We start from the raw sequence: 24,617 nt of genomic DNA on the forward strand, positions 1-24,617 counted from the left end.
AAAGCAGCAAATGAAGCATGTCGAATCCACGAGCAAAAGTTTGCTATTTTTCATTGCGCGAATATGGAAAAAATGACCGAATACAATAATGACGAAGGTGAAATTTGGATAGTGAACCTAAAAGAGCCTGAGACAGTCTTGAACCGCTGCGCCACAAAACATGTCCAAACCCGAAGACGAAAAGAAAATAATCTAACAATGGAATTGTTGCCCATGTGCCTTACCACCAAGAGGAGGAGTCACTTGTTGTGTGACTCGAAATACTTTTTGAAGAAAAACAACAATTCAATATTTTGAATATTATATTTTAGTACAGCAATTCAATATGTTGAATACTATATTTTTTTAATTGATAATATGGCCAAATCTATTGTTTTTAGGAAATATATTTTGCAGGAAATGGTTTTGTTTTTACTATATGTTTAATGTTGGACTCAGTATTTATGTTTTTTTTCATAATGAGTCTAAACTTATAGACGTTGATATTATTGACATGATAGGTTAGTGTCATGATATTTTTGTAGCTTTCTATTTCGACAATGCTCTGCTTTGGCTCGCCTAAACAGAACGTAATAGTTATATGCAGGTATGGCTAATGTGGAAGCTTAAGATAGGAGTTTCTGATCAGAGTTACTCAACACACCTCTGCCTCTTCTCTGTTTATAATAGGTGATCCACAGATAGAAGGACATTTCCCCAGCTCTCCCTTTCACTGCATTGTCTGACTTTTCCTGAATGTCCGATTGCAATGCACTATGTGAGTACTACCCGCCCCATACCTTGCACTGATACTTTGCCGATTTTAAAACTTACTCGTTTCTGCCGTTTTTTAAACTTACTCGCTTTTAATAATTAATTGTTCTATTTATGGATTAGTGTTACTTGCCTACCTCTCGGCCTGGGTCTATTGCACGCTGCACTTTTGTATCGCGTTTCTTGCACATTCTGACCAGCGCCGCCCTCAGCGCTCGGCCCCAGCGGTTCCCGGAAGTGAGGCGGGACCGCATTGCACCGGGGTTGGGGCTCTAGTCTCCTGCCTCGCCCGCCCCTACTTATTTGGAGCAGGGAGGCCAGTGCGACACTATGTGAGTACTACCCGCCCCATACCTTGCACTGATACTTTGCCGATTTTAAAATTTACTCGTTTCTGCCGTTTTTTTAAACTTACTCGCTTTTAATAATTAATTGTTCTATTTATGGATTAGTGTTACTTGCCTACCTCTCGGCCTGGGTCTATTGCACGCTGCACTTTTGTATCGCGTTTCTTGCACATTCTGACCAGCGCCGCCCTCAGCGCTCGGCCCCAGCGGTTCCCGGAAGTGAGGCGGACCGCATTGCACCGGGGTTGGCGCTCTAGTCTCCTGCCTCGCCCGCCCCTACTTAACGCAACAATGCGCCGAGCGCGCAGCAATCGCGCGCTGCGGGCGCACCGTCTGCGCGCCGAAGGAGCGCCAAAGGAGGGCCCGTCTGTGCCCGTCCGTGTCCCGGACGGGCCCAGGGCTGGGGCACCCTCATACCTCCCCCGCTGCTCTCAGGCCGGCTCTCTGAGGTATTCTTCTGAGGAGCTGTGTGCCCTCAATACCTACAGCTGCGATGCCGCCAAATCATGGGAGGTGCTAGAGGCTATGCATCGCCGATGCCCGGCATGTGGGTTCTGCTTTGCTAGCCGCCTATCTCCGGCCGTTGTGTCCAGGTCCAACCTAGATACTATTAAAGCCGGTCTGATCAATGCTAGATCAATGGTCAGACACGCGGCTGATATATTTGAGCTACTTGATGAGAAGGAGCTTGATCTCCTTTTCATCACCGAAACTTGGCTTTCTGAGTCCTGTATGCCGGTGGTTGAACTGGCTATACCACGCGGCTTCAGGATCACCCGGATGGATCGACCAACGGGTAGGGGTGGCGGTTTGGCAGTAATTTACCGAGACCTCTGGACAGTGGTGAGCGAACCGCCCGAACTTCTGGGCGAGACTGAACTGTTACACTTCGCTGCGGTCCTCTCCCCTCATTTCACTCTGGGAGGTACTCTACTTTACCGCCCCCCTAGCTATGCGGGCTCCTTTGCTGGTAATATTGAGGAGGTCATAGTTCCCCGCGCCCTTAAATTCTCTCGATATCTTCTTTTGGGGGATTTTAATATCCATATGGACACGGTGGATTTACCGGAATCGATCGGCTTGGCTGAAGTCTTTTCGTTGGCGCATCTTACACAATGGGTGAACTTTCCCACCCACGCAGCTGGCCATTGGCTAGATCTGGTCTGCTCCAACTTTGCGATCACTATGTTACCCCCTAGGCGGGTCATTTGGTCGGACCATGCCCTAATTTTGTTCACCTGGCCCATTAATTCAAAAGGGCCGAAGGATTCTTCTGCCTCTCAAGCTCATGCCCAGCGAATAAATCTGTCTACCTTTTCGGACTCCCTTATGTCTAACCGGCCGACCTTGCCACTAAATATTGATTCTGCGGTGGAATCTTTCAACGCCTGGGTTGAACACAGTGCCGTGCTACATACGAATAAGAGTGGTTGCAGGCGGACGAGGTCGTCTCCCTCCAAACCCTGGTTCACCCATGCTCTTAGAGAACTCAAATTAGGGTGCAAAAAGCTAGAGCGAGCCTGGCGCCTTGATTTCTGCCCTGAACTTAAGAGCAAGCTGCGGAGGGCGCAGAAGGTATATTATGCTGAAATTAAGGCTGCTAAGAGTAGCTACTTTTCAGGAAGGATTGAGAAGGCAGATAACAATGGCAGAGAAGTCTTTGCCATTGTTCAGAGCTTCCTTTCTCCATGTGCTGCCTCTCCAGCTCTTCCGGCTTCCGATCAGTGGTGTGAGGAACTGTCTTGTTTCTTTGATAATAAGATCAAAAAAATTCAAGAGGAGCTCGTAAACTCCGGCGGTCCCCCTCTGCTTTCATCACCTAGCATTGATATGGGTGTGAAGCAACATGCTAGCCAATTTTCCACCTTTGAGCCAGCTCAGCAAGCTGATGTGCTGGCCATTCTGGAATCGCTAAAGTCCGGTTCACCCTCTGACCCGTGCCCTGCTAGGGTTTTGGGGGGAGTGGCTAGCCTGGTGTATCAGGAGGTTACCCAGGTTGTCAACATGTCTCTGGCTTCTGCCTTAATTCCTCCCTGTTGGAAACAGGCGAAGCTTCTTCCCTTGATGAAGAAGCCCGGCCTGGACCCCCTGGCTACCTCCAGCTATCGTCCGATATCACTGCTCCCGGCATTAGCGAAAGTGACTGAAAAAGTCGTTTTTAGGCAGCTGAACAGTTTCATTGAGTCGTCTCAGGCCCTGCACCCAGCTCAATCGGGGTTCAGGGCGGCGTTTAGCACTGAAACGGCTTTGGTGGAAGTCTCAGAGGCCATTAGGGAGTGTCTTGACGGAGGCGGCAGAGCGGTCCTGGTTTTGCTGGACTTATCTGCCGCCTTTGACACGGTACCCCATGCCCAGCTGCTGACTAGGCTGGCAGAGGTGGGGTTGTCGGGTGCGGTTCTGGCCTGGCTGTCTTCGTTTCTATCTGAGCGGTCGCAGCAAGTTTGGCTGCCCCCATTTGCCTCATCACCTAAGAAGCTCACCACCGGGGTACCACAGGGCTCGACGTTGAGCCCACTGTTGTTCAACGTCTATATGACCCCGTTGATCTATCTGGCTGAGCAGTGGGGAGCCAAAATAATGTCATACGCTGATGATACGCAGCTGCTGTTTACCTGGCCTAAGGACTGCCTAGACGCCCAGGCTGTCTGTTCCTGTTTGACCCATGTTTTCCGATGGCTTGTCTCAGCTCAGCTCAAATGCAACGAGGACAAGTCAGAGCTACTATTTTATGGCAATTTTCCGGCCAATTTTAGGGAGCTTATTTGGCCAACTGATTTGGCATGTCCTAGCTATCATGGAGGCCCGGCCAAAAACCTGGGGGTCTGGTTTGGACAGGATCTTAAGTTTGAAGTACATCTAAAAAAACTTACTGCGACCTGTTTTGCGACCCTCAAGTCACTCAAGAGATTCCTTCCACTTCTCCATAGGGAGGCGAAGGAGACTGTTCTGCGTGCTCTGATCTTGTCAAGGCTCGATTATGCCAATGCCCTCTACAGTGGTCTCCCTAAATACCTTATTAAGCGATTGCAGATTATTCAGAACGCGGCCGTGCGACTTTTGTTCCATCTTCCACGAAGAACTAGTGCACGTGCCCATCTTCGAGAGCTCCACTGGCTCCCAGTGGCACATCGCATTATGTTCAAATCATTGGTTCTGGCCTTTCGGGCCCTGCATCAGCAAGGCCCACAATATTTGCATAAGAGGTTTACCTTTTACACTCCCCTTCGTGCTCTCCGATCGGCCAATCTCCGTCTGATGACTATGCCTAAAGTCAGACATGCGAGACTGGGTGGTCAGTCAATTTCTGTCCAAACTGCACGGGCCTGGAATGCCTTACCGCTCTTTCTGAGATCATCAACTACACTAGCTGGATTTAAGAAAGGGCTGAAGACCCATCTTTTTAATCTCAGTATTTAGCTCTCTGTTTCTTTCTTTTTTGGATTGGGTCAGCTTAGTGCTCACATATCGCGCCAGGATACTTTGTAGTAGCAGAGCGCGCAATAAAATGTTTAATAACATAACATAACATAACAGATACTGCTGGGCATTACAAGTCCAATAAGACTTTAGTACTTTTGTTAAGGAAGGACTACATTGTATCTATTGATGAAGTTAATAATTAAAGTAATTACTATGCTTAAACTATAAGATTAAAAAGTGACTGAATAGTATGCCTCTAAATATCGAACAGAAAATATTATTAGTAATGTTGTTGTTATCAAAACAACAATAATAATAATAGCAACAATAATAATCATCATCATCTTATTAGTATTTGTCTTATTATTTTTGTTTTCTTAATATTAATATTGTTGTTATTTTTAGTATTATAAGTGGTAGTATTAGTATTATTTGTAAAAATATTAACAATAAAACTCATTTCTATTATAACTGTTCACGGAAATAAAAATATATATGTTTATGATGATGTAGGAGATAGCTTTGATAGAGCCTAGTTCTAATGCGTTCTTTCATGGACCAGGCTTTGTTTAAAATCAACGGTGCCTCAGGCCTCAAATGGGGTTCTCAATCTGCTGAGTGTATGAAAAGCACACATTTCACTTCCCAATAAAACTTTAGAGTTAGATTTACTAAGCTCTGCAAAGGAGCAAACTACGGAAAGACCAGATAATCTGACACCAAATATATTATACTTTTTACAGAAGAACAATTCTGGAGACACTTAAAGCACAAATTATTCAATAAAGTCTACTCTAGGCCATTTAGAGGATGTATCAATCATCATAAATATGATATGAGCAACTCCAGCTTTCATCCAAAGGAAATCTTCGTAAAAATAGCCGAAGAGGTCTGGTGTAACTTTAAAATGCTCAGGGGAGCTACTTATTTTCTCCAGTGAAAATATTTGTGAATTGATTCCAAAGTTTTTATAGAACATTTGAGTAAAATAAAAGGAAACTAAAGCGGGGCAGGTTTCTTCACCTTGACAACTCAACCCATCGGATGTTCTTCTGAAACCAATTCCACATCGAACAACACAGCGGTAGGCTCCAATGGTATTTTCACAGTCCTGACCAGCATGGCAAGTATGTCCACCCAGGGCACACTCATCAATGTCTGGAAAACATAATCAACAGATATTAGATTGAAAATACAACACATGACCAATGAATTAATGACTAGACATAAAGATGAAGATCAACAAAGGGGATTCAGAGCCAAACCCCTCTCTATGTATTACTTTGTGCTACTATATTTGGCAATTAAATGAGATCTGGCAGGCAACTTTTTAGATAGCACATAATGCTGGTGGCAGACATATTTCTAATCACTTTAGATTCTTTAGTAAATAAGGCCACTGAGGTACAGCAAGATACAGTGGTGTGCCCATCATTATTCTATGTAGTCAATGGGGAGCTGACATTGTTAATCAAGAGCATACTTTTGCTGCCCGCACTCATTCGAGCACATCATGCCTGGTGGAATTCAATAAGATTCACCAGAAAGCTGTTTCTCGTGGGTATAACACATGGAGGACAAATTATGGACTTTGGGTAACCTTCATAGGGGCATCATGACAATGACCAGCGACCACTGACCAACAAATACCTAATTTGAAGAAGAGAAATGTATAATAGAAGATCAATAATTAAATATGTAAGTAGACTGTGTTAACCCTAGTATGCAACTCAAGTGCTAGAACAAGAGGACCATTTTGCCAGAGGTTGTCATGCTCACCTTGACAGGTTCGTCCATCAGCAGAGATGGTGAGACCCTTTGGGCAGGAACAGTAATAGGTCCCCATGGCATTGTGGCATGAATGAGAACAAGGGTTGCGGGTTGCACATTCATTTTCATCTAAAGAAGAAAAGCAGTGTTAGAAGATAAATCCTTCCTCTATCACCAAGTAAATGTAGGAAGCTGGCTCTTTATAAGGTATACCAAAAAGAGGTATACCATACAAAGAGTCCAGGTGTTCCCTTCCCTTTTAAGTGTACAGGAGCTTGCTCTAAAAATTCCAAGGTGCACTTCTAGGGAGTAGCGTTGTTGAGCAGCCTTAGGCTTATCAGAGAGGAGTGTTAGGCATCTGCAAATGCACATGACTCAAAAAGGAGATTCACACCAATTTATGAAAATAACATGTATCTTGATATAAGTTTAGGCACTAGAATAAATAAGATCAGGTAAGCACATTTTGCAAGAGAAATACTTTTACATTTAAAAAGTCAACAGTGCATTTTTTAGAAGCTGCAATGTGATCCAATGAGAGGAAAAACAAGTACATCATTTAGGTAGAGTACATCGACTTACAAGACCAATCTCCCAGACTTAAGGTGAGTATGGAGTAAGGGCAAAGGCAGCACCAGCAGGCCACCTTCAGTGGCAATAGGGTGACTGGGTGGAGTGATGCAATACAGCTTTGGATGCTCAATGTTAGTCAATGCAGATCGGTCAGTGGGATAAGAGGCTGCAGGTTTGGACAGAGAGGCCTGTCTAGCAGAACCAACCAGAGGGTTCAAGTCTTGTGATGCTAGGGGACGTGGGGACACCGGTGGTCCTCTTCACATCGGGCTGGGATGGCCGGGTGCAGAGGGTCTTTGAGGGGCCGGGTTTCTCTGTCCAAGAGCACTCGCAGTCGAGGGGGCCTGCAAACAGGTGGTGCCAGGGAGTTCACAGAGTATGAAACCAAAGTGGACACTGTCTCTTAAGGGCTTGGGGATCACCCTGACACCATTGGCTCACTTTGAATCAAGCTGGAGGGTTTAGTTGTAGTAGTGCTTGGCAGCGTCAGGTTTTGGCAGTGCCGGAGTCCTTGTGGTTCTTGGGGTGCCTGCAGGTTGCAGAAGAGCAGCTCCGCTGCTCCACAGGAGTCCTTGAATATTTATTGAAGGCAGGCAGTCCGTCCAGGAACTGGAGGCATGACAGCCTGGCACAATTCGACGGGAAACAGCAGACAGGTTGGCAGGGCTGGTACCAAGTCAGTTGCCCTTCTTCAGTATTTGCTTTTGCTGCTCTTCCAGGTCCTTCTTCTGAATAGGTCAACATGATCTGATGTTCTCGTGCCAGGGGCTCCCCTAAATACTGAATTTAATGGTGTTAGGGGAGTGTAGGGTAATAGCCAAAGGGGTCTCTATACCCCCTATATGATCACTTCCTGTGGGAAGTATGCATAACCCTGTCCCAGAGTTCCTAAGTTTGCCATCACCAAGATGGCTAACTTTGAAAAGTTGCCTCCACTTCAGGTAGCCCACCTCAATGGTGGTACTAGCCTGAGGTGGGACATGCCTATCTGACTAGCTAATTTTCCCGCCTGTCAAGGTGCCCAAGGGCTCTCTACAGATGGGGCCAGCAGTCGCTCGCGGAAGGGAAGCCGGATTGCATTGCCAAAGGCGGTGGGCTCTGGAATGCTAATCTGCAGGTCATCCTGTGGAAGGAGGTGTAAACACCCTTTGCCCGAGCAGGCTTTGTTTCTAACCTGCTGTGAGCAAAGGCGCTCACCCTTGGGGGACTGAAACTTGTCTCTGGTGTCAGGCTGGTGAAAAACAGTCAGTCAGAACAACAGTAGCTGTTCAGGGGGTGCCCTCTGTGTACCTGTGTTATTAAACCCAATGATGGCATCAGTGTGGGTTTATTAATGAAAGATGTTTGATACCAAGCATTCCTATCTTCAGTGAAGCCATCATGTAGCTAGGGAACTCGTTTATCACCAGTGTCCAGCACATGTACCTAAAAATGGCTTCCCTGTTCACTTGTGCTGCAAGCAATAGAGCTGACCAACACATGCAGTATAGTGGACCCTGTCTTAGGGCTCTAAGGCCTACTGTAGGGGTGACTTACCTGTATTGCATGCAGTTTCTATGGGCATAGCGATACCAAAGGGGATGATGGACGGAGCATTTGAGCAAATCAAACACTCACCCCCAGTCAACTGATCTGGGTTTAATCCATCATCATTCTTGAGCTCACTTCACCATCCCAGTTCAGACATGGCCATATGCAAATCAGTCTGACCCTCTGCCTCATGGGAACAGTCCAGCCCGAACTGCCAAGCCATGTCTTCCCTGGACCGGAAATAAGCATCCTGGGACCGGTTTTGGGTTCATAACCCTCATCAGCCAGGCTATCTTGAATCCAGTGGCAAAGTGAGCAAGGGACCCACGTCTGGGCATACCCTGCCAACTTAGGGTGAGCAAAACGATACCAAAGGGGATGATGGACGGAGCATTTGAGCAAATCATACACTCACCCAAGTCAACTGATCTGGGTTTAATCCATCATCATTCTTTAGCTCACTTCACCACCCCAGTTCAGACATGGCCATATGCAAATCAGTCTGACCCTGTGCCTAATGGGAACAGTCCAGCCCGACCTGCCAAGCCATGTCTTCCCTGGACCGGAAACAAGCATCCTGGGACCGGTTTCGGGTTCATAACCCTCATCAGCCAGGCTATCTTGAATCCAGTGGCAAAGTGAGCAAGGGACCCATGTCTGGGCAAACCCTGCCAACTTAGGGCGAACAAAGCGATACCAAAGGATATGATGGACAGAGCATTTGAGCAAATCAAACACTCACCCCCAGTCAACTGATCTCGGTTTAATCCATCATCATTATTTAGCTCACTTCACCACCCCAGTTCAGACATGGCCATATGCAAATCAGTCTGACCCTCTGCCTCATGAGAACAGTTCAGTCTGAACTGGGAAGCCATGTCTTCCCTGGACTGGAAACAGGCATCCTGGGACCGGTTTCGGGTTCATAACCCTCATCAGCCAGGCTATCTTGAATCCAGCGGCAAAGTGAGCAAAGGACCCACGTCTGGGCATACCCTGCCAACTTAGGGCAAGCAAAGCGATACAAAAGGGAATGATGGAAGGAGCATTTGAGCAAATCAAACACTCACCCCCAGTCAACTGATCTGGGTTTAATCCATCATCATTCTTTAGCTCACTTCACTACCCCCAGTTCAGACATGGCCATATGCAAATCAGTCTGACCCTGTGCCTCATGGGAACAGTCCAGCCCGATCTGCCAAGTCATGTCTTCCCTGGACTGGAAACAAGCATCCTGGGACCGGTTTCGGGTTCATAACCCTCATCAGCCAGGCTATCTTGAATCCAGTGGCAAAGTGAGCAAGGGCCCACGTCTGGGTATACCCTGCCAACTTACTGGCCGATTAGGATGGCGGTTAATCCGCACCCCCCGGGCGGCGAAAGCCACCGCCGGCCTGGAGGATGCGGATTAACCGCCGCAGCCACATACAACACCCACCGCCAGATTAGGATGGCGGTGGGATTGCTGTTGGACCAGCGGCGGGTGGCAGGTCCGTCCGCCGCTGATCCGCGGGGTGGGCTATTTGGTGACAGTGTCTGCAAGACACCGTCAGCCAAATTAGGATGTTCACGGAGACATGATTTCCCGCGGCGGCTTTTCCACACACTTGCAGCCAGACTGCAGCATGCTGGTATACAAGGCACCGCCCTCAACTGGATCCGATCCTTTCTCTCCAGCAGAACCCAGAGGATCAGACTCCCCCCTTTCCTCTCTGAACCTACAGACATCAACTGAGGAGGACCACAGGGATCATCCACAGGGATCATCACTCAGCCCCACGCTCTTCAACATCTACATGGCCCCCCTCGCCGCCATCGTCAGACAGCATGTGCTTAACATAGTCTCTTACGCCTATGCTCATCCTCTCCCTCACGAAGGATCCCGAAGACACCAAGCTCAGCTTCCAGGAAGGAATGAAGGACGTCTCGGCCTGGGTGAAGGACAGCTGCCTGAAGCTCAATACAAAGAAAACAGAGGTCCTCATCCTGGGACCCTCGACCTCTGCTGGGACGATACATAGCAAAGTGAGCAAGGGACCCACGTCTGGGCATACCCTGCCAGTTTAGGGCAAGCAAAGCGATACCAAAGGGAATGATGGAAGGAGCATTTGAGCAAATCAAACACTCACCCCCAGTCAACTGATCTGGGTTTAATCCATCATCATTCTTTAGCTCACTTCACTACCCCCAGTTCAGACATGGCCATATGCAAATCAGTCTGACCCTGTGCCTCATGGGAACAGTCCAGCCCGATCTGCCAAGTCATGTCTTCCCTGGACCGGAAACAAGCATCCTGGGACCGGTTTCGGGTTCATAACCCTCATCAGCCATGCTATCTTGAATCCAGTGGCAAAGTGAGCAAGGGACCCATGCCTGGGCATACCCTGCCAACTTAGGGCGAACAAAGCGATACCAAAGGGGATGATGGATGGAGCATTTGAGCAAATCAAACACTCACCCCCAGTCAACTGATCTGGGTTTAATCCATCATCCTTCTTTAGCGCACTTCACCACCCCAGGTATGTGTGCCTCGTTATGTTTTCACTTTTGTCTGCACCAAGGCACTTAGCCTGCAGTGGCAGTATGTATGTTTTTGGTGAGAGGTCCTTTAGGGTGGCACAATTCATGCTGCAGCCCTTCAGGACCCACTTTAGCCTTCTTGCCCTGGGTACCAGAGGTACCACTTACTGGGGACTTACGGGGAGCGCTAAAGGCATTGCCAATTGGGGTACAATTGCACAGTTTTGGGAAAGAGATCAGGCACTGGGAACCTGGATAGCAGGAACCTAGTGGACTCCCACTCAAAAAGTGGGGGTGATCATGTCAAAATGGGGCACTTTCCTACACAAGTATACAATAACAGTGCATTGAATTAAAACAAAAAATACACCCACAAAACATTTCTTCAACAGGGCACTTCATGCACCAGAAAAAATTTGTGAAATTGCAAACTAGTGAACTTCAAGCATCATCACTACACAAAATGTACATTTCATGCAGTCCTGGTTTAACCAAGCTACTATGCAAAATGTGGCAGTTTTGTGTTATGTGTTGAGGATCTGCACCTGTTCAATTTGAAATGCTACTATTTCATTATTTAGTTGTAGGCAATCTTACATTCAATAGAACTTTGTGTAACATCAAAAACCACACCTGTGATTATTGTTATCTAGGCCTGATACATGTAGAATTATAGAGGGCGGTGGCACGAGTGTAACAAGTCTCTCACCTTGACTAGCTTGCTCTACACTTTGGTTACTATTTTCCACTCTGCACTTCAGGTAAACAGTCCATCAAGTGATTGTGAATGCTCTTACCTGCGCAGTATGGTCCAGTGCTATCCAATCCAAACCCGGAAGGGCACTGGTTACTCCTGTCTCCTAGCAAGTAACAGAAAAGGGCTTATTAGTACATAACAATGAAACTGCATCTAAACACCATTATTATCTATTTATTTGCAGTTTTATATTGCATGAACAAGAAACAAAGGCCGAAAGAGTGCTTTACATATGAACAGTTTCATACAGAAATGCAGCTTCCCTTTCCTTTACATTAAACCAGACAAGTTTCATCACTTTTTTAAAAGTCTATGTTCATTCCTTCCAGATAGTCACAGACTTGCTTCATTTAGTAATGCATCAGTAGAGTGTTGTAGGCTATGGGGTTCACACCCAAGAGATGCAACACAGCTTCCATTTTGAAGTACTAAATATCTTGTGGCACAAGGGAGTCAATGAGTGATTGACTGATAGGGTGAACACACTCCTTAGATTGGCAGTGCCTGCTATGCCAGAGGTTGCTGAACTCTCATATGAAGTACTATTCAAATGCTTGTGAAACTGAAAGTTCAAATCTACTCTCCAACTTTGGGATTAATGTTTCTGAAGTCATTACACACATACTGTGTTCATATTAATCTTATATGGATCAATCAATCTCAAAGGAGTTGAGTCATGTGTTCGTGCCGAGGAGTCCCAAGGACGAGCCTAGCCGCGACATTCTGGATGGTTTGGAGTTTGTGTAGGAGGGTCCTGTTGACACCGGCGTAGATGGCTTATCCACAGTCCAGTCTGCTGGTTATGAGTGCGTGGGTGATGGTTTTTCTGTGTTCGGGGGGGATCCATTTGAAGGTCTTTCGGAGGATGCGGAGGCAGTTGAAGCTGGTGGAGGCAACTGCTTTGAGCTGGCGGGTCATGGTGAGGGAGGAGTTGAGGATGATGGCGAGGTTCCGATGGTCTGTCGGAGTGAGAGGTCTCCCGAGGGCAGAGGGCCACCATGTATCGTCCCAGCAGAGGTCGAGGGTCCCAGGATGAGGACCTCTGTTTTCTTTGTATTGAGCTTCAGGCACCTGTCCTTCACACAGGCCGCGACGTCCTTCATTCCTTCCTGGAAGCTGAGCTTGGTGTCTTCGGGATCCTTCGTGAGGGAAAGGATGAGCATAGGCGTAAGAGACTATGTTAAGCACATGCTGTCTGACGATGGCGGCGAGGGGGGCCATGTAGATGTTGAAGAGCATGGGGTTGAGTGATGATCCCTGTGGTCCTCCTCAGTTGATCTCTGTAGGTTCAGAGAGGAAAGGGGGGAGTCTGATCCTCTGGGTTCTGCCGGAGAGAAAGGATCGGATCCAGTTGAGGGCGGTGCCTTGTATACCAGCATGCTTCAGTCTGGCTGCAAGTGTGTGAGACGGTGTCGAAGGCCGCGGAGAGGTCTAGTAGGATGAGGGCTGCAGTGTGTCCCTGGTCGAGTAGCATGCGGATGTCATCAGTGGTGGCGAGGAGGGCGGGTTCGGTGCTGTGGTTGTCACGGAATCCGGACTGGGAGGCGTCTAGGATGGCGTTCTCTTCAATGAATGAGTCTTTCGGTGACTTTGGCGGGGAAAGGGAGCAGAGAGATGGTCCGGTAGTTCTTCAGGTCAGTTGAGTCGGCCGTTGGCTTCTTAAGGAGGGGCTTGACTTCCGCCCGCTTCCAGTTGTCAGGGAAAATGCCGGATTGGAGGGAGGCATTGATCGTCCGTCCTAGTTCGGGGGCGATGGTGGTGGTGGCCCTCTGGTAGATGTGCAGTGGGCAGGGGTCCGTGGGGGTTCTGGACCAGGTTTTCATTATGGTCGGGGTGATGAGTTTCAACTGAGTCCAGGTGGTGATGGTCAGCTGGAGGTTGGCGGAGGGGGAGAGGGTTGTGAGCGGCGTCTGGTCACTGAAGTGGTCGTAGAGGGTCTTGATCTTCCGATGGAAGTAGGAGCTGAGCTTGTTGTAAAGTTCCTGGGTAGGTGTGATGTCCGTGGCCTCGCTGCTGGTTTTGGTGCATTGCTGTATGACGTTGAAGAGTTCATTAGCGTTGGTAGTGTTGGTGTCGATTTTGTTCTTGATGAAGGACCATTTGGTGTTCCTTATAGGCTGGTGATACTCCGTCATGGCGCTCCTGAAGTTGTTTAGGTCTTCTGTGGTTTTTCAGCTTTGCCATTTTTTCTCAAGGCGTCTGCAGGTGCGCCTGGCGACTTATAGTTTGGTGGTGAACCAGGCCGCTTTCAGGGGACGTTGTTTGGTGGGGTGGCGGAGGGGGCGATCTTGTCGGTGCATCTGGAGATCCATCTGTGAAGTTCTTTGGCTGCGGCGTTGGTGTCGGTCATGGTGATGGGGGGGGTCAAGAGGGAGGGTGGAGTTGAGGTGTTCCTCTGTGATTTTACTCCAGTTCCTTTGTGGCGGGCCAGTTTGGGTGCAGTGGTGGTGTTGAAGGTGAAATGTACGCAGTGGTGGTCAGTCCAGGGGGGCTGCGTGGTGTGGCTGAAGCATACATTTGACCCTCCTGCGAAGATGGGGTCGAGGGTGTGTCCTGCTCTGTGCTTGGAGGTGTTGACGAGCTGCTTCAGTCCGAGGTTGGAAAGGTTGTCGAGGAGGGCGGTGGAGTCGGGGTTGCAGTGATTGTCGAGGTGGAAATTCAGGTCTGCGAGTAGGATGTAGTCTGTGGAGGTGATGGCACGGGGTTCGACGAGGTCGGTGATTGCTGTAGTGGCCAGGGTGCAGGGTCCTGGGGGTCTGTAGGCGAGGGTGCCGTGTAGCCTGGTCCTGGGGGAGGTCTGGATCTGGAAGTGGAGGTGTTCTGTGTTGGAGTGGGGGTCACTCGTGCTGGAGGTGAAGAGTCAGAGGGAGGCCTTGTGTGCGATAGCGAGTCCTCCTCCTGGGCAGTGTGGGTAGTCATTCCTCTCGACCTTGTAACCAACAGGGATTTCAGTGGCGATGTCGGGACCGGTGGTGGCATTGGTAAAGGTTTCCGTGAAGAAGGCGACATCGGGCTTGCAGGCGCGGTGCGTCCATTGGGGCGTAGGGGCGTAGCCCCACTAAGCCTCGTGGCGTGCACGCACCGCGCCTGCAAAGCAGCACATAGACTGAGTCAGTCAGTCTCACCTCACACGGCACGCCAGAATATCATTATCGGTCTGCGCGGCGCCAGGGGGTGGGTCTGGGCTGAGCTGCTGCAGCTTGAGTGACAGTTCACTCAGCTGCAGCAGTAGTGTACAAACTGCGCATGTGTATTTTTGGGCTTTATTCAGCCCGCACATGCGCACTTACTTCTTCCCCCTTAGCGAGGCTCGGCGAGGGACCCAAGGGGTGCTGTTTCATACAGCACCCCCAGGGCCGCAGCCCCCAGGGTTGAAAGGGGCGATTGGCATCTGTGCCCCCCTAGCCAATCCTGGCGCTGCATGCAGCGCCAGGATTGGTTGGTCCCAATGGTCCACACCATTATTGGGTGCCGCACGCGTGTGTGGTGCCACACTGGTGACACACTGCCGCATCCGCACTGTAATGGCCAATCACTGTGTGACTTCATGTGAAGCCGTGCAGTGATTGGCCATTGAGGACGCACGCTGTCTGTCTGGCTGCTCGCAGCTCGCTCCCGCCTAGTCTGTCTGACTGGAGTCCTCACCAGTGCCTGTGCCTGCTGCTCGTCGACTTCACTAAGACTCGTGCGTGTAGTTACACTCATAGTCACTCAATACAGTACTAGTCAGTGAGTGTAGAAGAAGAGTAGAGACTCTGTAGAGAGATCCGGTACATTCCTGCAAAAAGATTAAAAGTAAGATCTCGCTCGCTCTCTCGGACATGTGTGTGTTGATGACGTTACAGTTAGTAGTCAGTGCAGGCAGCAGCCCGGGTCGGGTGTGTGAATTCAATTTGGATGAAAGGCTGGGCCTTTATTTCCTGCCTGGTCCCTGCTTCCCAGTTCCCAGTTCCCAGCCCCTCCCCGCCCCCACATGCAGGATATGCAGACCCCTGCTGCGGCGCTGCCTTTACCCCTGTCTGGACACACACCGGACAGTCTGCTGGTGCCTGCTGCTCGTCGTCGTGGACATTCCCCCTTGGAGCCTCCATAGCCTCGGTAGGAAATGTCATTTACTTGTATATTGTGTTGTTTTGTAGATGAAAGACATGTTGGCGTGAGATATTACGAGTTCCTTTAAAAGCTTCTCACTTGTGGTCTACCCTGGGCTTTCACGTCCACACTGGATCTCTCATATATCTTATCTTATCAGTGGGTCATGGGGCACTACACTGCCACCTGCACGGCTTCAGGATGCTATGAGGAGGAAAACTGCCATGGCTGAGTGAGTTGCAGTGCTCAGTTACCAGGACACAGTCAACTCTTGCTGTGCTAGCCGAAGGCTGCGTGGTGATTTATTGAGAGGCCTCGCACTGACAGGGGAACGAACATGGCTCCTGTTGTTGTGGCACCATGTTTGCAAACTACAGTGCTATGGTTTGTTAGTTATGTAATGTTAAGTTACATAGTTTTGTGCTGTTCTAGGGTATGCCGTGCTATGTTATTTAATGCAATTTTAAGGTTGGAGATATGATATGCAGCTACATTATTTTATCACATCATGACGTGGTATGTTTTTACATGTTTATGTAATTTTATAATGTTCTGTTTTACTGTGATTCTTACGTGACATGTGTAGCACTCTGCTTCGAATCGCTCAGCTTTGTAGTATAATGCATGGTTGGAAGTGTGGCCTCTGATGGGAGAGCTTGGTGCCAAGTGTGAGGTTCCAATCTGTTGTTGAAGGGGGTGCTGAATTAAGTAAAGATCCCACCGGTGGACGCTCTTACACATACTATCATCCTGGCGGAGGAAGGTGTTTATCTTTTTTTGTCAAGCCAGTCTGGCATGCACTCCCATATTTGTTCAAATTTATTTGTAAATGTTTTGAATACTAAATATGGATGTGGTAACTTAGGGCACATCAGCCTTTTTGAAAAATATGTATTTGTGCTAGGGGGAAGGCATGAACAAAGGCATACAGCATTAATCCTTTTTTTGGCAACGGGTTTCAATTTTTTTTAATGTAATCTTCCTGGCCACTTTGTAAAATGTTAACACTAGATAATTGCAGTTTCTTAAATGATAAATAATTAAATCGTATTGCTTTATTAACCTTCCTGCTTCCTCAAATTTGCTTGAAAATGCACCATTTGCTACTCTTTTGTCAGAAATTCCTCCTGTAGGTTGTTCGGGGTCGCTCGCCGCAGTGCAGTACGCCAATAATTTTACGTCTCACCACTTTCAAATGTCACCAGCCACCACTGCGGGCTTGAGGGTGTTGATCAGGTCCCAGATCTCTATGGCGTGTCTGTGGAGGGAGCACACGTTGAGGAGGATGCACGTCAGGCCTTCGGTGGCGCGGGCGTCTCGTAAGCCTGTGGTGGAAGTAGGGGCACTGTAGATGGTGCAGAAATGTTGGCAGTGTCTGCAGGAGAAAGGTCCGTGGGTGGTGTTCGGTGAGGAGTTCTGGCAGTCTGGGTGTCTTCCGGGGTTGAGAGCAAGGAGGGTGGTGGAGTCATATCGGTGGGGCTCCGGGGAGCCAGGGTTCCTGGCGCTGCCCGTGGTCGGGTCTCGGACGGGCGCAGACGGGCAAAGTAAGCAAAGTCCACATTTGTAAAGCGCACAATCACCCGTAAGGGTCTCTAGGCGCTGGGGGCCGTCGGGAAATTTAAGCGAGCTATTGCCCAGAGTCACATGGTGCTGGGCTAACCTGCCGCCGGAGCCGGGGATCGAACCGTGGTCCCCAGATTCCAGCGTCAGTCGCCCTGGCCGCGGCGCCACACCTCTTGCCTTAGGTGTGCCAGCGGTGCGCCCGCTGTGTGCAATGAGCTGAGTGACAGCACAGCGGTCTGCATTATGTAGGGGAGGGATGCTCAGCTAGGAGGCGGGAAACGGGCGAGGGCAGGGGGGGAGGGACCACGGGTCAGCAGCAGTGGGAATCAGGGAGAAGGGAACAGCGAGGGGAGAGAGAGGGGCAGAGTGTACAGTGAAAGAGCAGAAATGAGTAATGCGCAGAGAGAAAACACAGTGAACGGGACAACAAATGCACAAAATGGGAAAAAGAGAAAACCAGTAACTCTGAGGTCGACAAATGCAAATACAAATACCGCGATGCGGCAGGTGGGCAAACAGCAGACTCGAACACCCAGGCTGGGGGCTCAGCGGCAGCAACAGAGGAAGTGGAGCTGCCGGGGAGAGTGCAGGCCTATGACCAAAGACAAGGTCTTACCTGACCTCGGATAACCTAAAAAGTATTCAGGGATCCTGCCGTATGGGTCTATGTTGAACAACCTTTGTATTGGAGTTTTCTACAGTATTTTGACTGCATCTGTCTATAATATTTTCAGTCAAAATACTTTGAAACGGTATTACAGTCCATATACCAAATTAACTCTTAACATGTTCTAAATAAATCATACAAATTTGGGGGTCTCTACCGTTTTTCATTCCACTCAAGTAGAATGCTGTGGTTGAAGAAACACAAACCAAATAACATTACCTCTGGCTATAGATGCATGGATTTTGAAGTCCAGTGTTTCATCCTGTGCATTGTATTCTGCGCCAACTGAAGATGCATGCAAGGTTTGCACCAGAAAAGGCATCCGGCCCTGTGCATGGTCGTAGGTAATAGTGTGGTTCCACATGTAGGGCACGGTGACCCCGTCGATGGTGAAGAGCCGGGTCGAGTGTGCGTACAGCTGCCCGGGGCCTGTTTGTATGTAATCTTCTGTGTAATCCTGTAATAAAGAAGTAGTAACCTTTATTTTATTTATTGATAATCCTGGTCACATTCTCTGCATGAGACACTTAAATTTATACTATTATGGCTGCATGGTCTTTAAATAGTGGAAACCCTAGTGACTGATAACACAACAATGCACACTGTTCAAATCTCTCAGATGTCAAGGCTGCCATTTCAATGCGGAAGATTTATAAATAATTTGAGTTGTTATTTTTGAGTTGGAATAGGTGGAATGTTAAGGTAGAATCCTTTGAAAAGTAGCGGCTCTATGGGTGAGAGGATGCCCTGGAAAATGCTGTTCCCGTTCTGCACTGTCATTGCTGAAACTTTTCTTTCTTTATGGGTGTAGTTTGCAAAAGGGGGTGACGAATTGACATTTTGCTTCCTCACATTGTGTCAGTGTGTAATTGTGTTTATTAGATAAATGTGGGTTTCCGGCATATGCATTTCAGCAATGTCCATAATATCTTGATATGGCCACTGAACAATATTGCAAATTACTTCAGAGAAGCTAGATAGCGACGTAACGCAAAAGAAACATAAAGATGCAGATTTTGCGCCACAGTTCAAGAGCCTCAAAATTTGTCACTGTTTGATACTTTAAAAAGAAAGATATTTTTTTTACCTATGTGGTAAAAACAGACAGTCAAGAAGAATGTGAAATGCGAAAACTCACTCCTATTGGACTAATATTAAACAATTTGACAGCGGGTTTGCTTCCATAAAACCACTCACTTTCCAGGCCGGGTTAATCCCAAAATGCCATCCCAGTAATTCACCCCATAATTTGTACCATGGGAACTCCAGCAAATAATGTATCCCAAACCTTTGTCCAAGCACCTTGATGGTCAAAGAACATTATTTCTTTGCCTCCCTTATTTTGACAGGTGGATGAGACTTTCTTGGGAGCCACCAACATTTCATTAAGTCAATGAATTATGTTATCCTGTAAGCCCACTGGGGCTATGGATCAAATTACAACACATGTTCATGAATCACCGAAAGCTTCAGAGCGCATTTGACTCCATCTTCTTGACTTTGGCTTGAGATTTATAATTTTCCTCTGTTTCCCAAATGAGCTGTTAGTTTGAGTACTGTTGACTGTTTTCAGTCCACTCCCTCTTCATTTTTCCCAGGCGTGATAGTTCTACTATCTTTTAGTGTGGTCAAAGCAACTGCGGTTCCGCAGTGTCTATTGTAGTCATTGCCACTTTGTATATCTTCTTTCACTTCTTTCTATATATTTCTGTCAGATGTATTAGCTTCCCAGTCATGGGAAAAGGTGTATTCTCAAGGTGGCCTAATATTTGAACGATCCATAAGAAATTGTATCAGCAGGCTAGGAAGGGGAACACATGCTATAGAAAGCCTAAGCAGGAAATTAGGGGATCACTAGGAAGTAGGTACAAGGTGAGGAGAAGTGGGGTCCTGGATAAAGGTTTGGAGGATAACCGAGTGAAGGAAGCAAGGACTGAAAGAACAGTTGTCCAGTTGGTAAAATAGGAAGAGAATCACAAGGGTGGCATACTAGATGTCCCAGATTAGTGTTTTCTTTCAGGGAAATGTTGTTGAGAGTGCTAAAGGAATCTGAGACATTGCTCAGGGTGAAAATGGAGGTGAAGTGATCCTTGTGGGCAGAAGCCATCATTTTGGAAGTCTAGGAAAGCACAGTTTTGATACCATGACTTGTGTGGAACCTAGTTGTGTATGTCCTTAAGTGTAAGGTAACAGATGACCTTGTTACACACCTATCTTAAGAAGACTTTTAAAATTAGACAAATGGGAACAGTTGGTTATTAAAAATTGAAGCAGGCAAGTCTGAATTTGGTTCTTGCCTCCAAGGGCAGCTAATGAAGATCTCTCATTATGATATTACATGGTCAAACTTATTGAGTCCACTTACAGTCTTGCAGTTGAGTATATCAAAGCTTTCATGGGCACATGAACATTTCTGGGCATTTATATAGTCTATTTACTCATAACTTGAGTTACAGCACAAACATCTGACTGTTATAACAAAGGTGTGGATCTTTTGAGCACAGTCAGAGCTGCTCTGGCTGATTTTAATCTACGACCAATGTGCCTTTTCATAGTAAGATTCACGTCTATCCTCAAACCAAGAGATTGGTCTCTTGTGCAAAATTAGGGAAAACATTTTTATTTTTATTTCTTTAATTCTGCCTGTGTTGAAGTTTGATTTGTGTTATATGGTAATTAGAATTAAATCTGTCTTTTCTGGATTTTCTTTGAGGGCGATGGATGACAATCATATTTTTAGGGTGATGATGTAAGATATTGAGATTTTCATATAGAGTTGTGTGTCCTCTGTGTAATGGTGAATGGACACTCCTGACTCCTCCAACAAAATGTGCAGTGGCTCAATGTACATTAATCAACGTGTAGGACAGTGTGAGGCTTTGTGGCACAACACAAGTGACTAATTCCCATTCTCACTCACTGTTTGCAGTAACCGAAGTAAGAAATAAACCTGTTCAGAACTGTGCCAGGAAATGTCATGAAAGTTTCCAGCATTCTGATAAGTCTCCAGTGCTCAATTGTATCATAGCCATAAGAGGCCAAGATGGATGATAAAGCAGATTAGTCCACTGCCCAACATGTGGTGGACATCTTCAAGGATGTTGATGATAGTCTCAGAATTGTAGCATCTTCATTAAACATGAATTGGTAGATCACCAGATGCTTTTTGTTTACCCCTACTGGCAGAGGTAGTTACTTATTTGACTCTGCATGTCACTGATTGTAAAGTTAATCCAGGTTTTGGAGTAAGGTCCAGAAGGAATGTGATTGTGGACAGGTTAGAGGTTGTTAATGGCATAGTTGTATATGCTGAAGGACTGGAACAATGTCAGACTTGGGGAATAAGGAGGACATTACATAAATGGTGTATGTGATAAAGTTATTAGAGTAACTGTCATTTTTTGAATATTTCTTAGCAGGGTTTATACTAATATTATGGGTAACTTTAAAATGTCTAACAATAAAACCTGTTACTTATGTTGTTATCAAAAGAAACAATACTGCCGCAGCAACTGATACGCAGAAACATACACTTTTATGATTATAATTGAAAGCCAAATGTGCTTTCAAATTCTAAAATGCTGTGGCATAAGGCTCACTGAGCTGCAGAATAGAATTATTTTTGTTTAAACGAGACTTGAAAGAATGCGATAAAATGAAATCAATTACATATTATCAAACATATCAATTTTTTTAGTTACCTTCACATTGACATCAGCAGATGAATGTAATTGGAGAATGTACCCATTCACTACTATATCCAGTAAGAGAGATCCATCTGAATCCCGACCTCGGGCAATGTGAGTCATGCGCAGGATCTCACCTATTAAAATTAATAAGAGAAAATGACACTTAAATAATCATCTCAAATACATTTTTATTGGAATGCAGAATAACAATATCTATTTCTTTTTTGTTATTTTTACTTCTTTCAGCTACAGAGATATACTTGGTCTTGCCAAGTACCATGTAAAAATTTGGACCATTCACATACAAATCATCTTGTTGCACTGAAGGAGATAAATGAGACAATCTAACGGATAAAATATTGGAAATGGCGCATGAAGATTGAATGTAAAAAACAAATGTAGACATACTGATGCATTGTTTTCGCGTTAAGACAATTTCTCGGATGCACCATTCCAACATCATGGTGCATCATATCCTGCAACATCTTCAGTAAAATATGCATCAACAACAAGAGTACTTTCATAAATACACAAATGCAGTTTTTAAAACCATCATTGAGCACATCATAAAAACGTAATAACGTCAGAAACAACAACCATGAGCATACTCAATAACATCAAAGAGCATCTCGAGCAACATCCAGAACAATTCCAATAACACCTGAAAGTACATTCAACTACACTGAAGCGTACCTCCAAAAAGGTCCTAAATCACCTCCAACCACATCCATTAACACCACCAAAAATTTAAAAAACTTTCCTCTAAACAAATTTCCTGATGATGATCTTTAATAACTTCCAACATCAACTTTAACATATATCATAGAACATCCAATCAACATTTCCAAGAGCATATGCTAGCCTCTGTGAGGTAATCTGTAGAAGGGCATCCAATGCAACCTGTCTATCGGCATCGCCTGAAATGATCCATATTAACACAGACAACTATCTCAAAAATCATCCTATGGAATGGCTATTTCTTATATTGCTGATGTATAATTCAAGAGCATCTTTAAGAACATATTGCAAATGAACTTAGGTTGACAATATCTTTGGAGACATCAGAGATTATCAAAGAGTACCTCTATTTAATAGAAATTAGGAAGAACATCCAATAATCTCTCAAATTGTAATTGAGAACGTTGCTTAATCAATATCCTCAAAGAGCACTTTCGAAAGGTATAAAAAAAGCACCCCAGAGCACTCATCAAAACAGTTGAACATAATATTCCAAAATTATTCAGGATGAAATTTACGTAGGTGCCTCAAACATAATGTAGAAAATGTGCACTTTAAAGTTGTAAGAAACATACAAAAATCATTTATATAATAATAGTTTGATATTTAACTGAGATCGTGTGTTGGTATAAGGTCATTGGTTGAGCAGTGGCTACAATTTAGGCATCTGTTGTATCATATGGATGAGGGGCTCGCCATTCACTCCACAAATGTCAAGATTGAAAATGTGCTCATGAAGTGGAACAACACAATCAGTGATTGATCACAATAAGGCGCCAGCATAGATGCCACGCTTCCTAAGTGAGTGGAAATGTAGTTGGTTATGTGCTGATATGCTGTCAATAGGTGTTAGGTGTCTCCTGTGTGGGGAAAGAAACAGCCTAACTTACCCTGATTTGAAAGAGATTTGTTATGCTAAATGGGTGTTTGGTTTCTCCTTTCGAGCCATTTGGAATTTCACTGCACTGAAGACTTTTAAATTAAAATGTATTTTTATATAGTGCTTTATAACTCACTTTGGCTGTTTCTCTGGGTTCTCAGCATGGCAAATAGCTGGTGTTACGCCTACCCAATTAAGTTGTACCCAATGTTTCCTGCCTGCAAGGATGGGAGGATAAAATGCCCTTGCTAGGATTTAAAACCATGACTCCACATCACAGAATATTTCACAGATGAGTGTAAACTCACTGAGACAACTTAATAGCTAAATGCTGATGTCCATTTTGCCTGAAAACATGTCATAGTTAAAGGTGGTCAGACAGAGATCTTCAGAACTAGGCAAATCTCAATTGATTTACAGCTATCAGATGGTCTACATACATATCATATATGGACTGTAAGTTCATTGTAGTTGAACACTAAGGGGCCGATTCCGATCCGGTAAAATGCGCTCCGAATCGTCGTACGGAGCGTTTTTTCCCCGTACGAATCGTACCCGTAAACGTCCCGTACGTACGACGAAGTACGATCCGTACCAGGAGCCGAACTCCGTACGAGTCGTACAGGACTCCGTACGAATCAAATCTCCGTACGAGTCTCACTCGGAACCGCTGTACGCGACATCACTACGGTTCGCGGCTGGTTTTTACGACCCAGCAAGTACGATTCGTGTCGGGTACGCACCGTACGACCCTTTTCCTACGGGAGCTGAGAACAGTCGTAAACGCAGAGTTCGCGCCGAAAAAGGTACGGAACGCCCCCCCCCGGGTACGGCACGTACCCCCCATGATCGCAGGGGTACGCGCCGTACCCCTGTGATCATGCGGGGTACGTGCCGTACACCCAGCGTACATGGGGTACGCACCGTACCCCATGTACGGTGGGTGTACGGCACGTACCCCATGTACGCTGGGTGTACGGCACGTACCCCGCATGATCACAGGGGTACGGCGCGTACCCCTGTGATCATGGGGGGTACGCGCCGTACGGTGTGTAGGTGATCGTGCGCTTTTCCGTACGAATCGACGTGTACCGTACGAATCGCATCCTGGTCGGCCGATCGGGATCGGAATCGTCCGGTCGTACGGCGTCCGTACGAGTCGTACGGAAACGGCTCCGGATACGATTCGTACGGACGGGGATTTTACCGGATCGGAATCGGCCCCTAAATGGTGTTTTGAATAATTGATAAAGTTTTCTGAAAATACGTGCATCATTAACTCAAACATGCAGGAGGATATAAAGTAATTTTGTATTAG

General features: G+C 46.5%; 1 protein-coding gene across 1 annotated transcript in view; it reads right to left on the reverse strand.

Annotated features, from left to right (window-relative positions):
* The window catches only part of HMCN1 (hemicentin 1), a 1,257,483-nt gene that overhangs the window by 112,649 nt on the left and 1,120,217 nt on the right, over positions 1-24,617 (reverse strand). The window contains exons 96-100 of the mRNA XM_078642741.1: positions 21,694-21,815; positions 18,212-18,449; positions 11,711-11,773; positions 6,300-6,419; positions 5,544-5,678 (exon numbers count right to left, since the gene is read on the reverse strand). Of these exons, the coding sequence (XP_078498867.1) occupies positions 5,544-5,678; positions 6,300-6,419; positions 11,711-11,773; positions 18,212-18,449; positions 21,694-21,815 (678 nt within the window). The remainder of the gene's footprint in view (positions 1-5,543; positions 5,679-6,299; positions 6,420-11,710; positions 11,774-18,211; positions 18,450-21,693; positions 21,816-24,617) is intronic.

The sequence above is a fragment of the Lissotriton helveticus genome, chromosome 1_1, assembly GCF_964261635.1.
Source record: "Lissotriton helveticus chromosome 1_1, aLisHel1.1, whole genome shotgun sequence".
Lineage (NCBI taxonomy): Eukaryota > Metazoa > Chordata > Amphibia > Caudata > Salamandridae > Lissotriton > Lissotriton helveticus.